This window comes from Tyto alba, unplaced genomic scaffold (assembly GCF_018691265.1).
Source record: "Tyto alba isolate M040663 unplaced genomic scaffold, T.alba_DEE_v4.0 Super-Scaffold_29, whole genome shotgun sequence".
Classification (NCBI taxonomy): Eukaryota; Metazoa; Chordata; class Aves; order Strigiformes; family Tytonidae; genus Tyto; species Tyto alba.
In genome coordinates this window covers 4,749,737-4,764,400 of record NW_024881303.1, presented here as the reverse complement: position 1 = coordinate 4,764,400, position 14,664 = coordinate 4,749,737, and the positions used below count along the sequence as shown (strand labels likewise).

The 14,664-nt window shown below is 56.0% G+C and overlaps 1 protein-coding gene across 4 annotated transcripts in view; it reads right to left on the bottom strand.

Moving 5' to 3' along the window:
• Window positions 1-6,257: 6,257 nt before the first annotated feature.
• Window positions 6,258-14,664, bottom strand: part of SAMD4A (sterile alpha motif domain containing 4A) — a 108,043-nt gene continuing 99,636 nt past the window's right edge. For 2 of the 4 annotated variants that reach the window (XM_033009774.2, XM_033009772.2), the window contains 4 exons: window positions 14,323-14,524; window positions 13,877-14,003; window positions 12,109-12,192; window positions 6,258-10,023 (listed from right to left, as the gene is read on the bottom strand). In XM_033009774.2, coding sequence (XP_032865665.1) covers window positions 9,995-10,023; window positions 12,109-12,192; window positions 13,877-14,003; window positions 14,323-14,524 — 442 coding nt within the window. In that variant the 3' untranslated portion in view covers window positions 6,258-9,994. Of the gene's footprint in view, window positions 10,024-10,927; window positions 12,193-13,876; window positions 14,004-14,322; window positions 14,525-14,664 lie in introns of those variants that run through there. The other 2 variants (XM_033009773.2, XM_033009771.2) reach the window with 1 other exon arrangement.

The window sequence follows — 14,664 nt, the reverse complement described above, 5'->3', positions numbered from 1 at the left end:
GTTGTCGGTGTTGGGAAAGAGGCCCCAGTCAGCCGTGCCCTCCGAGCTCTGGCTGAGCCCTTCTGCCCAACTCCTGGAAATAACCTTTGTGAAAAGCTTTGCTTTCCAGTTGTATTTAAAGTTGCAGTCATGACTTAGTAGTTGAGAGGATATAAAATATTAAAGCTCTTTTGAATAAGTCTTGGGCTGGGCTGCTAACAGGGGCAGCAAACAAATCACAGCATTCAAAGAAATTTTGCTAAAGTATCCAAAGAATATAATCGCGAGGAATTTTTTTTTTTCTTTTTTTTTTAAACAACTTTGTATTGTGTTTTTGGCGTTGGGGCTTTGCAAGGGGGGTTTTTGGCAGAGCGGACTGTACCACGCTACCTCTCTATTTGCTCTGCTGCTCTGTACCAAGATTGCAACAGTAAAGCAAAGGTTAAAAATCCATCCTAACTGACCTACACAGGCCTGCAGGCTATTTTAAAAGTGCTAAGGCAAACCACAGTGCTGCTCCTTCGGCCTGGGGTGTGCGAATGCCACCAAGGGGAGCGATTCCTGGCTGGGTGCCCATCACCCCACCTTCATGTGTGACCTGGGGAACCCTTTACCGGGTGCTGCAGGAGGCCCGTGCACCCTCTCAGCACCCCGCTGTTCCCCTGGAGAAGCTGTATCTCCCCGCACACCCGGCATTTCTTTAGCTCCCTTGTCATGCACCGACCCTGCCGGAGAGCTGCGGGTGGAGGAGGCGGCTGCCGCCTCTCTAGCCGGGACACGCTGCATCGATGAGTGAGAAAAGGGCAAAATTTCTTCTTCCTGTATAATAAATTTATCAGCATCCTGCATTGGCAATGTTATTACAAGCCGATTAGCCAAGGAATGACTGATGGGGGGGGTGTGGTGATACCTTTATGGTAGAGCAAATGGTGAAGTTGTTTTCACCTATTATTTTTACCTACTGCAGGGAGTAAGGGATCATCCTTCGCATGCGTTTTCGGCTCTAGCCAGAAATATTACAAGTTGTGTGGCCTGTAGATACGTTAATTATTGAAAAACATAAAGCTCTGTCCCACTGGTGTCACCCTCATAACATACCCACGGGATACATTTAGGATCGCCGTTTGTTTTTGAAATGGTGTAGGGTGACAGCCTTTAGTGAGGTGTAAACGCTTCCTATGGGGGGATCTGAATCCACGTAGCCACAGGGGTGCCAGCCCAGGCCCTCAGGTCCATGCTCATCACCTCCAACCTCTTCTCCATTGCTCAATTCACCTGGGGAGGAAAACTGGGAGGGAAATGGGTGTTACCGCAAGGGGCCAAGGCAGCTGGGGGAGAGAAAGAGAAGAACCTGGAAAGCTTTTTGTAGGAAAACAGCAGCAGTGGGAGGGATAGTTGGCAGAGGTGGGGGGTTACAGAGGTCCTGGCTCCGGCTGGGTGATGCTCAAGGTCAGTGATGCGGGGAGAGGGGAAAAAGGACCACGCTGGGTCCCGGCCTCCGCAGCCGCCTGCCTGGGGACACACAGTCTGTGGCTCCCTCTGCTGAGCCCGGCCCTGAGCTCTGCTCGTCGTGGGAGAGGAGCAAGAGCTTTCATGGGGGCTGGAAATGCTTTTTGGGGGAGGCCTGGGGGTGGTCACCCCGATGCCGGGCAGCCCCTCGGCTGCATCCCGCTGCTGGATGCTGCTGCCCTGGGGAGCTGACACCCACCTGCTTGTGCTGCCCCTTTGCAGGGGTGGAGGTGGTGCCGCTTTGTCAAAATCTGCCAGGATAATTTTAAAATTATTATTATTATTTAAAATTGGCCAAAAATCTATTTCCTGTAGAAAAAGTGGGAATTCTGGCCAAGCTGGGCAGTTTCTCCTCCGACCAGGCTTGGTCAGCAGGGCATTTTCTTACGGAAAAGAAGGAAAATGCTGCTTTGGCAGGCTGTAAGCACCAAAGCTCTGCCTGCGCTGGGTTTTGGGTGATGCCGTGGTCTGCCCCCCGATTGCTCCTTTTGGGGGTACCGATGGCACCAGGGCAGCCAGCGCAGCTCTGGGACCCTCTCCCCCAAATTACACAGGGATGAGCGCTGCCGCTAGACTAATTTAAGCACCCATCACCAGGCACCTTGCTGGGAGACGCAGGGAGGGGGCTTCACCTTCACGAGGCTCCAAACTGCCCATGTGGACATATAGAGCCATATAGGTATAGGGCAGTCGTTCTGACCCCACGCCAGGGCCTGTGACCCCCAGGGTGGGCGCGGGGACCGCTCAGCCCCGCTGCTTCCACGAGCGATGCTGCGGCCCCAAGGTGCCCGTGCCAGGCGGCCAGTTGCCAAGCTCTTTGCAGATCCCGATTAAAAATAGCTCCCCGGAGCGCTCGGCGACGCTGCTGAGCCCCGCGGTGAATTCACTCTCTAAAAAAGCCGTCAAGCCTCTGCCTCCGCCGCAGCTGAACAGCATCAGGCCGCATACGCCCAGCCCCTCGCAGCCTCCATGCGCCAGATCTAGGAATATTTTCCTCCCCGGGGGGGCTGCGCGGCATCGCTCGCCGCTCACGAGGGGGGTGACGGAGGCCACGCTGAGCAAAACAGTCGTGCCGGTGGTGACGAGCCCGGTGCTGCTGGCGTGGGCTGCCAGCCCGGGGATCCTCGCAGCAGCAATTTGGAATATTCCGGGAGCGGGTTCCTGGCTGGGAGACAGCCCGCTGTTATCACCCAGCCTCTCCCGCGCAGCCTCGGCTGACAGACTCGGGGAATTAATTATTCGTTGAACTCGAGAAGCTCTTCTGGTCAAGCCCTCTCCGTCTTGATTAAAAACTTTCCTGTAATGGGAAATCCCTGCCTACCGCCGCTGATAAATTGGTCCCCTGGCTATTCCCCTCGCTGTTAAATATGGGGCATTTGTACCCGCACCGGGAGCTGGGGGTAAGGGACAAGAGTGTCCCCTTTGGGGGGTGCTCCTGGGTGGCTGCACTGGCTTTTCCTCATCACCCTTTGGGCTAGACTTAGAACCGTCCCTGGTAACCAGAAAACCTGGGGTTATCCTGCGCCTTCTGGGGATGCTGCTGAGACCGACACAGCCCAGCAGCCACTAAACCAGCGGCCACCAGCTCCTGTCTTTGCTCCCAGCTCTGCAGCCTCCGCAGGGCGGGGGAACGGGAGCCTGACTCCCCCGGGCTGGAGGGGGCTCAGGTGTGGCATAATCCGGGAGCACAGGTTGCTCAAACCTTTGGTCTCTGGTACAGATTCATCCAACAGCTCCTGACAGCCCAGAATTGTTTTGTTTTGGTTTGTTTTGTTTTGTTTTTGTTTTTTTTTTTTTTCTCCCGCTTTTCCTTTTTTAAGCCTCTTTCCAGTTCACCCATCAGCAGGACCTGCAGGCTGCCCCTAACTGCACACCTGCCGTAGACTTTCCTCGGGGCCTTTTCAGCCCTTCCAGCTCCGATTTTCCATCTCAGAGCTTTTCGCTTTTTTGTTTCCCTTTTCGTCCTCTATTAGTGCAACAAACCCGCGCCTTCAGACCCAGACGGCAGGCACACGTATGTGGAAGGGCAAACTGCTGATGGAAGGGAACAGCATTTTGCTGGGGTTTAGGTAATGCGTTGCTGAGTCGCGTCGGGGGGGGCTGATGCCTGGTGGGTGCAGGGAGCCGTTGCCCGTGGGCTGTGGACGTGGGTGCTCTCTTGGACAGGGCAATTCAGATGGGACCAAACACCACGATGAATCTTTCCCTCCTGGGGTGGCCCCGGCCCACGATGCTCAAGAGCACCTTTAAATAGAAGGAGCTTGAGGACACGCTTTTGGGGTGCTTGGCCTCATCAGCATTTGGGGAGCTTGCTAGGAGCCTCTTCCAAGGAGAAGCAGCTGGATGAAGCTTTCAAGCAACTTGAAGAAGCTGCACGTTGGCAGAGTCTGCTCATCGTGGGGGACATCACCCACCCCAATGCCTGCTAGAGGGACACTGCAGCCGGGCCCAGGCCACCCAGGAGATCTCTGGAGGGCACCCATGATGTTGTCCTGACACAGGGAAGTGGGGGGAGACGCTCTGCTGCACCCCACGCTTGCAACCCAGTAAGGACCGGTGGGGGACATGAAGGTCAGGGGCAGCGTTGGACGCCCAAGGAACTCCTGACACAACTTGGACATGAAAAGGTACTGTACAAGAGGTGGAAGCAGGGGCAGGGGACCTGGGAAAAGCATAAGGATGCTCTGGTATGGGGCTTGGGAAGCCAAAGCTCACCCGGCATTGGATGTGGTGAGGGATGTGGACATGCACAAGTCCATAGAGCCTGATGGGCTGCACCCATGGGTGCTGCGGGAGCCACTGCAAGGCCACTGTTAGTGATTTTGGAAAGGGCACGGTGACTGGGGAGGTTTCTGAGGACTAGAAGAGAGCAAAAGTCCCTCCTTCCCTCAAAGACAAGAAGGAGGCTTGAGGGAGCTTCAGGCCAGTCAGCTTCACCTCCCCCCCCCCATGCAGGTGGTGGAGCAACTACTCCTGGATGCCATTTCCAGACACTTGAAGGACAAAAAGGTGGTGGGGAGCAGTCAGCATGGCTTCACAAGGGGAACCTGTGCCCACCCAGCCTTCTGCGGTGTGGTGACTGGCCCAGTGGACGAGGGCAGAGCAGTGGGTGCTTCGCTGGGCACCATCTCCCACACCACCTTCATGGAGAAGCCGACGAAGTACAGGCTGGATAAGCTGACACTGAGGTGGGTTGAAAACTGTTCCCAAGGCTGGACTCAGAGGGCTGGGTTCACCGGCACAAAGTCCAGCTGGAGATGGGTCACTGGTGGTCTGCCCCAGAGGTCAGTAACAGGGCCAACTCCTCTTTAACCTCATCACTAATGATCTGGACACCAGGACAGAGCGCGCTCGCAGCGCATCTGCAGATAATACAAATCTGGGAGGAAGGGCTGACGCACCAAAGGGTCGTGCCACCGTTCAGAGGGACCTGGACAGGCTGAAGAAATGGTGTGAGAGGAGCCTCAAGAAGTTCAGCAAGGGGCTGACCCTTCCCCCTGATGAGGGCTAGCCCCCTCACACCCACGGGGGGGGCCGTTGGGGCGGAAAGCATTTTTTTGCAGAGAAGGACCTGGGAGTCCTGGGGGACACCAAGCTGCCCACGAGCCAGCAATCCACCCTCACAGCAAAGGTGGCCACCAGCATCCTGGGCTGCGTTGAGAAGACCCTCTCCAGCAGGTCAAGGTGGGGGTGATCCTGCCCCTCTGCTCAGCGCCGGGGAGACCCACCTGGTGTGCTGGGCCAGCACTGGGCTTCCCAGTACAGGAGGGACAGGGACACACGAGCGCGGTGGCTGGCCAAGCTGATGGTTTAGAGCTTGGAGTGGTTGAGAAGAGCCTGCAGGAGCTGGGCTTGGTCAGCCTGGAGAAGGGGAGGCTCAGGGAGATCTTCCTGATGTGTCTGATGGGGGGTAGATAAAAAAAGAGCTACAAAAGGCTACAGCCACAAGCTGCAATAGGGGAAATTCCGTTTAAATGTCAGAAAAAAAAGGCCTTTTTTAAGTGTGGTCTAACCCTGCACCAGGCTGCCCGGAGAGGTTGTGGAGCCCCCGGAGGTAGCCAGGCCCCCCCCCCCCCGAGCAGCCTGCTCTCGTTGCCCCCCGGGGCCACACAGGGGGTGGGATGGGGCGACCGGGGCGTGGGGGGGTCCCCGCTGACCTCAGCAACGCTCAGCACCAGCCCCTTCAGAGCCCAAAGCTGAGAAATGTATGGAAAAACCCAGGCCAGAAGTCAGGGTCCTGCCCTCGGCACCTCCTGCGGCCGAGCGGCAATGCCAGCTCCGAGCATCCTTCCCCGCCCGCTCTGGCCCAAGGCAGGGGTCTGAAATTTGCAGGTTTTAAGCCCAGAATCAGCCCAGACTTAAAAAAAAACAACCCAACAACAAAACAAAACAACCCGACCCAAACGTCTCTACGCACACGCTGAGGGCTCTCGGCCAAGCCAGCTCCTCCGTGTGCTGCCGCAGCCTCAGCTCCAGCCCCGATTCCTGCTGATTTCAAAAGAAAATCCTGTATCTAAAACAGCTCCCGGGGCGTGGGCGTCCCAAAGGGACAGAGAAGCGGCTGCGTGGAGAATGCCAGGGATTTGTAAGCCCTGCCACAGGCTTTATATAAAGATAATACCCCGCCCCCCCCCCTTGCAGAACTACGTAACTCCTCCTCCCCTCTCTTACCCCACGGGGCTGGCCATTTATTTTAGTCTATTTTTTTTTTTTTAAAGAAGGAGGCCAGCTGCCAACAAGAGCGTAAATAAGGAGGCGCCACACCCCAGTGTTACAAAACCTTGTATTAATCATCTCCCTTCACTTTCAATATAACGTTGATATGAAATATAGCCATGATTCCTAGTTACATGGGAGGAAATGAGTAATAAATACATTGGAGCAAGTTGAAATCACGAGGGTGTTTCACTGGGAACAACATTTGAAAACTGTACACTTGCAAAGACCGGCATCTCCAAACATTAGTATTTCTTTATATCGGGAAGCTTTTACATGTAACAAACATGCTATTTCCATATATGACAAAAAAAAAAAAATTTAAAAATATGCATTGCTTGGCAACATTAACTAGGCAAAAATAGTTCTTTGTGCACTAACTTTGTACAGAAAAACCAGGACTAAAGGCATGCATGTACAATAAAAGGCTGCCCAGGAACGGCATGCAACAGAAGAGAGTTCAAAGCTTTTTAAAGTAAGCTTACAATATGCATAAATACATAAGGGTTATATATATATATATTAATAAGGGAGGAAGTATTCTGTTTAACATTATTAACATTCCTGTTTGTTTTTTTTTTTTTTCTTCCTATTCCTCCCAGAGGAATACACATTCACCTTTAAGTAAAGATAAAGGAATACAAAAAATAAAACTCACTTTGCAAACTCTGATGACTTGTATAAAATCAACTTTAGTGTTATCGTCGCTGTGTGCAAATTATAGACGTCTGCGGGACCCACTTTCCATCAGGCACATTCAGAAAGCCAAACCTGGGGCACGGCCGCACCCCGACACGGAGAAAGGTGACAACAGAAATAGTTTCCCTAAGTGCTGACCAAACTCGAGCTTCGCTCCGCGCCGCTCGCGGGCGTAAATCACAGTTTTGGATTTTCCTGCTGGATGCTGGCCGGGCTTGACCCCCCAACCCTGAAGATTTTTTTTTTTTTGAATGAGCTGAGCAAGCAAAGGCAAAAGCCCAGCTCAAGTCCAGTCGAGCTCAGGGCTTGTCCCTGGGGAGGACACCTCGAAAGAAAAGGGTGGGTTTTAATTTTTTTTTTAATTTTTTTTTTTTTCTTTCCCTGGGTGTCGCAGCCGCGGGGAGCATCCGCCGGACCCAAGGACACTTGGGCGCTGAGCTGGCCGGCCTCCCCCGCTGCAGCCGGGGACGGCTCAGGGGAACAGCACCAGTAAAAGGTCCCCGGCGGGTGCTGGGGGGGCCAGGGCCTGTCTCTGGGAGAGCGGGGGGGACGGCGGGAGATGCCCACCCGACGCCGAGGACCCCCCCGGCGGCGGCATCTCCCGCGCCACGACGCGCGCGTGGTACAAAACAGCTGCACGTGGGGTGAACGGGTGAATACAAAAAAGAAAGGCACTGCCGCTTTATTACTAAAGATTTGACTTCACAGCCTCACTCATGCAACTGGTTATTATTATTATTTTTTTTTTTAATGCTTTTTTCTTTTTATAAATAATTTTCTTTTAGGATTCGAGCATTTTTTTTTTTTTTTTTTTTTTTTTTTTTTAAACTTCCTTCACTGGAGCTCTGCTGCCTGCACTCAGCACAGGCACCCAGACCCAGGCAGGACGTCCCGAACGCAACTGAAGCCACTTTTGTTTTTTTTACTTCAAAAAAAAAAAAAAACCAAAAAAAACCCAACGAGAAACGGCAAACACAACTAAGTTGTTATTAACCTATACACTGTCAATGGAAAATAAGCTTTTTTTTTTTTTTAATAAAAGGAAAAAACAATTGAATTATTTGGTGGTTGTAATAACAGACAGTATCATGGTTACCAGCCATAGCAAGTTAATATATCCAAAATAATATCTCTTAACAATCAGATAACCTCTGTTTCTATAGTCAGCGAAGGAATAAATAGAATTTCAGCTCCGTAAATACTTTTGAGCCTTCCCTGGGGAAGGCTCCTGCTACGGCGGTTGTGTTCGCACCTCGGTTTCATACGACCTGGGGGTGCTCGGGGGTGGGGGGGGGTGTGACCCAGGTCCCCAGCCGCCCCCGGCCCCCGCTTCTCCTTCACCTCCTCACACCTCTCCCCAACCTCCCTCGCTTTCGGGTTTTCCTTCCTCCACTCCCCCCGGCCCCACACTCCCACCCCCCACCCCCAACCTCATGCCTGCGGGGAAGCAGGACACCAAGGAACAGCAAAACCAGCAAACAGAAAACATGGCATTTGGCACTAATTTTTTTTGTTGTTGTTGTTTTGTTTTTTTTTTTTTTTTTTTAGAAAACAACTTAAAAATGCTGCATGGCAAATGGATTCACACACCTCCCATCGCCGCCGGCCCAGCCGCTGCTCCGGCTCCCCCTCAGCCCCCCAACCCCGCTCCGGCCAGCCCCGGCACACGGCCGAGCCCCATTTGGGGAATATTACTGCAAACCTCCCCCCACCACCCCCACCCCCCCCGCCCCACGGCTGCCGCTCCCCCCTTCGTCACCTTTCCTCATTAATTAAGTTGAAATTTATTATTATTCCACCCGAGGCACCCCAGCAGCCGTCAGCTGCCGCTACGCCCAGCGCCGCTGCGGGCGCCCGCGGTTTTTCCTGGCCCCCGGTTTTGCTTTGAGCACGGGCTCGAGCAGCCGTTCACCTATTTCGTGCCCTCGGCCCAAATTTAACTCCCCGTTATAAAAAGCAGCAGAGCGGCGGGGGAGGAGGCGGCCAAGCCCCTCGCCACCCACATCTCCTCCCCGGCGCAGGTTTCACGCCAAGAAAACGGGGCTGGGAAGCTGCATTTTGGTGCCCTTTGGGGCTTGGTTATTTGGGTAAATAAACCAGCAGGCTCACTCCCCAGCCTCCTTCAGCCCTCGTGGGTCCCGCCGGGGGTTGGAAAATCCCCTCATGGCTGGGTTTTGGCAGGCTTGGGGGGGTGGGGGGGTGCGGGGGGGGGCAGATGTGTAAAGCCATGGATGCAGCACCTTCCCGGTACCCACGCAGGCAAGGCAAGAGACACAGAAACTCACCCAGCATCCCCCCCCCCACGTCACCAACATCCCCCGGGACCCTCCGCCGGGTGTGACACCCCCCCCCCCCCCCCCGGCACATCCCTGTACCCCAACCCCACGCCGGTGGCACAGGGATGGCGGGGGGGTGGGGGTGTTGACCCCACAGCCGGCAGGCACCCACCGACCCTCCGCTGCTCTGTGCACAACGCTGCCTCGGAACCGCGGATGCTCTTGGCTAAACTGAAAGGAAATTTTGGGGTTATTTTTTTTTTTTTTTTTTTTTTTTTTTTAAAAATCTGGCCTCGCCGGGCCAGTCCGTGCCTGAACACAGCGAAACTCAAGAGATGGGACCACCAGTCCCGAAGCCCCCGGCGGGACAGGCAACTCCTCCCCAAAGGGTTTTTGGTCATACACACCCACGGGATATTTGATATTCATTCGTATCCTCATCCAGAAACAGGGTTTGCCCACGGTGCTCGGGTGAACCCTCCGTTGTCAACACTCTCCTGCCGCGTTCCCCCCCCCCCAACCCTCCCCATGCTTTCTCATCATCGCTGTTGATTTTTTTTTTTTTTTTTTTTTTTGATTTTTCCCCACCCCTAGCATGGATGTAATAAATGACAACACAAATTCCAAGTCTAATGATATGTTCACAAGGACAATCTACACATTCACAAAATTAAAACAGGAGAGAGAGAAAGAGAGAGGAGAGGAGAGAGAGGAGAAAGGCTGCAAGCTATCGCTGAGGCTCCCTGCAAGCCCCGACCTCGCCGCTGGACCCGCAGCAGTTGTTCTCCCGGCCAGCGTCCCCGTCGCGACGCCTTCTAGATCGTGGAGGTTCGGTCGACACCATCTGCAAGTGGGAAGGGAGAGTTAGGGGCAGCCCCGGCCAGCAGCCGCTCACTTTGCACTGGTACCCCTCGCCCCTCACCCCCAAAACCGGGGATGGACCCCCCCAACCCACGGCCCCTGCGGCGAGGGGGCACCGCGGGGCCACCCCCACCCCTCCATCTCCCCAAAGGGGCGCAGAAGGGTTTTGGGGTGGCAGCGCTTTGCCAGTGCCTCCGTGCCACTGTCTGTCCCCACCCCACAGCATCCATCCCCCCCCCCCCCCCCCCCCGCCTCCACTGCCCAAACCGCTGTCCCAACACTGGTCCAGACCCTCTGCCACGTCCCCACGGCGCCTCTCCCAGGAGCAGAGGGGTTTTCTGGGCAGCCTGGCCTCGCTGTAAGGTGGGTGCGAGTCTGGGACCCCCCCACAGCAGGACAAATTCATGACCCACTGCCCAGGAGTGGGGGGACAGGGATACAGCTGGTCCCGGGGGGGGGGGGGGGCTGCCTTGCCCCTGAGCCAACCCATCCCCACAACACCTGCATCGCAGAGTATGTAAAGTTTTCCTCCATCTGAGGATCGTGGCAGGAAAAAAAAAAAAACAACCCAGGAGTCATTTGTGTCCCCCCAAAGCCCCCATCCCCTGCGTCCTGTGACAGCAGGGACACGTCCACCCACAGCCCCCAGCCCAGGAGCGAGGGGTCCACAACCCACCCCAGGGCACCAGCGGCTCTTACGGGGCCAGAAATCAACACCCAACAGCTTTCCCAACCCTCCAATCGTCCCGACCACCCCCCCGTCCCCCACCCCAAACCCCCGTCCCCAGGATGCAGAGCGGCGGGGGCAGCAGCTCCCGGGGCGGCTCTGAACAGAGCGCTCCCGGGCCGCCTCCCTCTTTAAGACTAAAAACAAACAGGTTTGTTACGCCTTTTTTTTTTTTTTTTTTCTTTTTTTTTTTTTTTTCTCCCCCGAAGGTTTATTTTTTTTAAGAGCTATTCATAGCACAACCGGTTTCGAGACGCTCGGGGTATGCGACCTGGAAAAAACAACTCGGAGGAACAGTACCCTGCAGAGGAACAAGACAGCTAAGCCTCGCCTGGGCACACGCCGGAGAAACGCTTCGGGTGACAGAAGTGTCCTTGATTTCCCGGCTGAGGATGCTGCCGTGGCACTGCCAGGGCCCTGCTGCCTCTTACAGTCCTCGTGCTCATGTCCCTCTCCCCCGGACGGGCTGTCACATCACCGCAGGGAGCCGGGTGCCACTCCTCCTCCCCGAGGGGCTCCCGTCCTCAACCGTTGGACGCAGTCCGGGGATCGCGGGAGGCGAGACCCGACTTGGTTATTCGGGAGGGTCTGGGCGATGCCGGTGGCCGTGCTCATCCCATCGCTGGGGGTGGAGGGGTCATCCTTCATCCTTGGGGGTCCAGTGCCTCGGCGAGGGGCACCGGGTGCGTCTGCTGCTGGTGCTTTTTGCTGCACCGGGCTCTCCATCGCGCCGCTGCTGCTTTTTCCATCTTTTCCGCCTGTTTTAACGCCTGGTCCTCCTCCCTCCCCGTGCCCGTTATCCGCAGCCACCCCAGGTGTGGGCAAGGAGCTGCCCGTGCTGCCGGCACGGCTCCCGGCACAGCACCCAGCACAGTTTTAGCCCCGTGCCCTGGGGGCTCCCACACCCCCCACACCAAATGAGGGATGCCGGTGGCAGAAGGGTAAAATACTCCAAAGCCTGTGAACCATTTGAGTGCGCCAGTGGCAAGGGCTTTATCAAGAACTAATAACAGACTAGCGAGCTAATACTAATTATTATTAGCAAGCTAACTAGTGGCTAAGAAGCACAGACTCCACTAGTGCTGGGTGCGATCCCTGCGTTCGGTTTTACCCCCTGCCCTGGCTACCTCGCTGAGAGAAGCCCATGTCCCCATCCGACCCATCCCCGGAGCATCCCCGGGAGCATCCCGGGGAGCATCCCTTCATCCAGCCCCGCCGCCGTCCCGTCCCCTCACAGCCACAGCCTGTCCCAGCTTTTGGGGGGCGCGGGGCAGGTGCTGGGGGGCTCGGCGGAGGCGGTGTGGACGTGTTGGAAGAGCCCGAGGAGGAGGGAGTGCTCACCGCTGAGCGCGTGCTCCGTCATGCTCAGGCACAGGGACTCCAGCCTGTTGTTGATGTCAGGTTCAGTCACCGGCACCTGGAACTCTGCGGGGAGAAAGGGACACGAGATTTCGGTCAGGGGAGCTGGCAGGGACCCTGCCCGCTCTGCCGTCCCCAGCGTGGGTGCACGTGGGGTGGGAAAACACCTGAAAGGTGCCCCAAGAGGGTCTGACCGCACGGCTGGATTTCTGGCAGCGCTTCCCTCCCCGGTGCAATCACCTCTGGCAAGAGACGTTTGCAAAAATAGTCGTGGCTCCCCCCTGTTTCTTATCAAGAAGGGGTAAATCTGGGGAGGCTCAACGGCATTGCAGCAGAAGATGGATGGAAACGAGGGGTTCAGGTGCCAGCTGGAGATGCTTGGATGGGAGCTGGGGTGAGAGCGGGACCCCCACCCTGGGAGGGGGGCAGCCCCGGGCTCTCCCCTTGCTCAGGCCCTGCAAAAATCCTCGATACATGTCAAAATGTTCTGGGGAGCAGCGGGGCCGGGAGCTGCCTGTGCAGGCAGGGTTAACGCTCGGACATGGGATGGCAGCACAGACCGGCAGAGACACCCACCGGCTTCTCCACCACTCGGTCGCCCCCGGGTCGTGCTGCCACGTCCCTGGGAAGGTAAGCCCCCAAAAAAAAAGAGGTTGGGGGGGATGAAGTCTGGTGCGCTGCGACACCCCGGCCTGATCCATACAGCACCAAAACGCCCTCCCCTTTGCAGCAAAAAACTTTGCAAATACGGCTTTTGCTACCGATGGCCGGCACCTCCGGCTTGCCACCAGCTTGCAGGAACATGGGACAAGGTCCAGGAGGGTTGAGATCCCCGCAGCCCGATGAAAAGTGTTTCAGGAGCTCAGCTCCACATGATGGTTTATTTTCCTTGCGACTCGGTCTGCATCTTTGGTTCTCTAATCCTCCTACGCCCTCATTCACCGCAGGCTAACATGCAAAGAGAAACCTATTTATTCTCCTTGAGTGCCTGCAGAAATGTGCCCTTGTCCCGGTGTTTAATCAATACCCAAGAACAGAAGCTGCTTTTGCTGTACAGGACATTTCCCGCCTAAATTACGCACTTAAAACACCGCAGGGGTGTGGTGTGAGGGGAGCTGCCAAGCTGAAACCGTGGCAGGAGCTTATGGATGAGGTTTAGTTTACTGGGGTGGGGTGTAACTCCCTGCCCTGTGGTATAAATTGTTGTAAGTGTGTTGGTAAGAAAAGGCAGGTTTAAACGCTGATGAAGGGATACACAGAGAAAAACTGTCCTCATTGGAAGGATGCTCCAGGTTCAGGGTCCAATTTCAACAGGAACCCCCTGAATCAGAGGATGCTCCTATACACCGGAGCGTTTTCGCGGTGTTTGGGAAGGGAGCACCGACACGGCATCACTCCCCTTCTCACGCATGGCAAAAAGAATTTCCCTTGAGCGCACGAAGGCGGTCCCTCCGTGCCGAGGTCTCCATGTCCAGGGGTGAGTTAAAAAGGTGACAGATGAGCTGTCGCCTTCCCCGCCTGACACGAAGCCCCTCAGAAGCCCGTCAGGTAAGGCACCAACATTTACATACGTAGGGCCAAGATGTCACGTATGGGGTCAAAATCCTTCCAGTGATGTTTCCAGTTCGACCAACCCACTAACGTCAAAGATACCCGGCTCGCTACAAGGGGCGATGCGCCCGCGGCGAGGTTCCTTTCCCGCAGCCCCCCCGCCTCTCGCTAAGCCAAAAAGCAAATGTCTGCACCCTACCTGGCTGCTGAAACATCAGCATGGTCTGCGGGGAGGTGTGGACCGGCAGCGAGCGCGTCCTTTGCACCGAGCTGTGGCTCCGGCTGGGCATGCTGTTGCTGCCCCCCGGGTTGGCAAACCAGAGGTTCTGCAGGAAGCGAACAAAAAAAGGGGTGAGCGGTGTAAACCGGAGGCCTCTGTGCCAGGTGTTTATAACCCTTTGGGGCTCATCCCTCCCCTCCTTCACCTCCCGGTTTGCCCCCTCCTCCCGCCGGTCTCTCTTCTGCATCCCGCCGCGCAGAGGAGAGGGTGACCCGAAAATGGAAAAAAAAAAAAAACAAAAAACAAAAAAAAACCCAAACCCAAACCAAAACAAAAAAGGCGACTTGGACAAAGAGCGGGAAAACCAAAAGAAGCTTGTGGGGAAAGGGATGGAAAAGCTGGAGATGCCGCGAACGCCGACCAACCTGTCTGCCTTGCTTGAGGATGGCGGGGCTGGCGGCGGGGCTGCGCTGGGGGGTGCCCAGTAACCCACTGGGGCCCAGCAGCCCCAGCCGGGCGGTGGGGAGGTTGCGGGAGGGGATCTGGAACTGGCGGGGGTTTCGCCGGCCCAGCCCTGCCCCTGCGGACCCGGCTGTCGGTAAGGAGTTCGACTGGCCAAAGCCTCGGCTGCGGGGGGGAGAAAGCGCCGCGGGTGAGAAATCGGCCCCTGCAAGGGGACGGTGCTGCGGGGGCGAGCGGCTGGGTTGGTGCGCTCAGGCCAACAACCAAACGTCCCCGGGGTGCCCCCGTGGCGGCGCAAGGTGCTG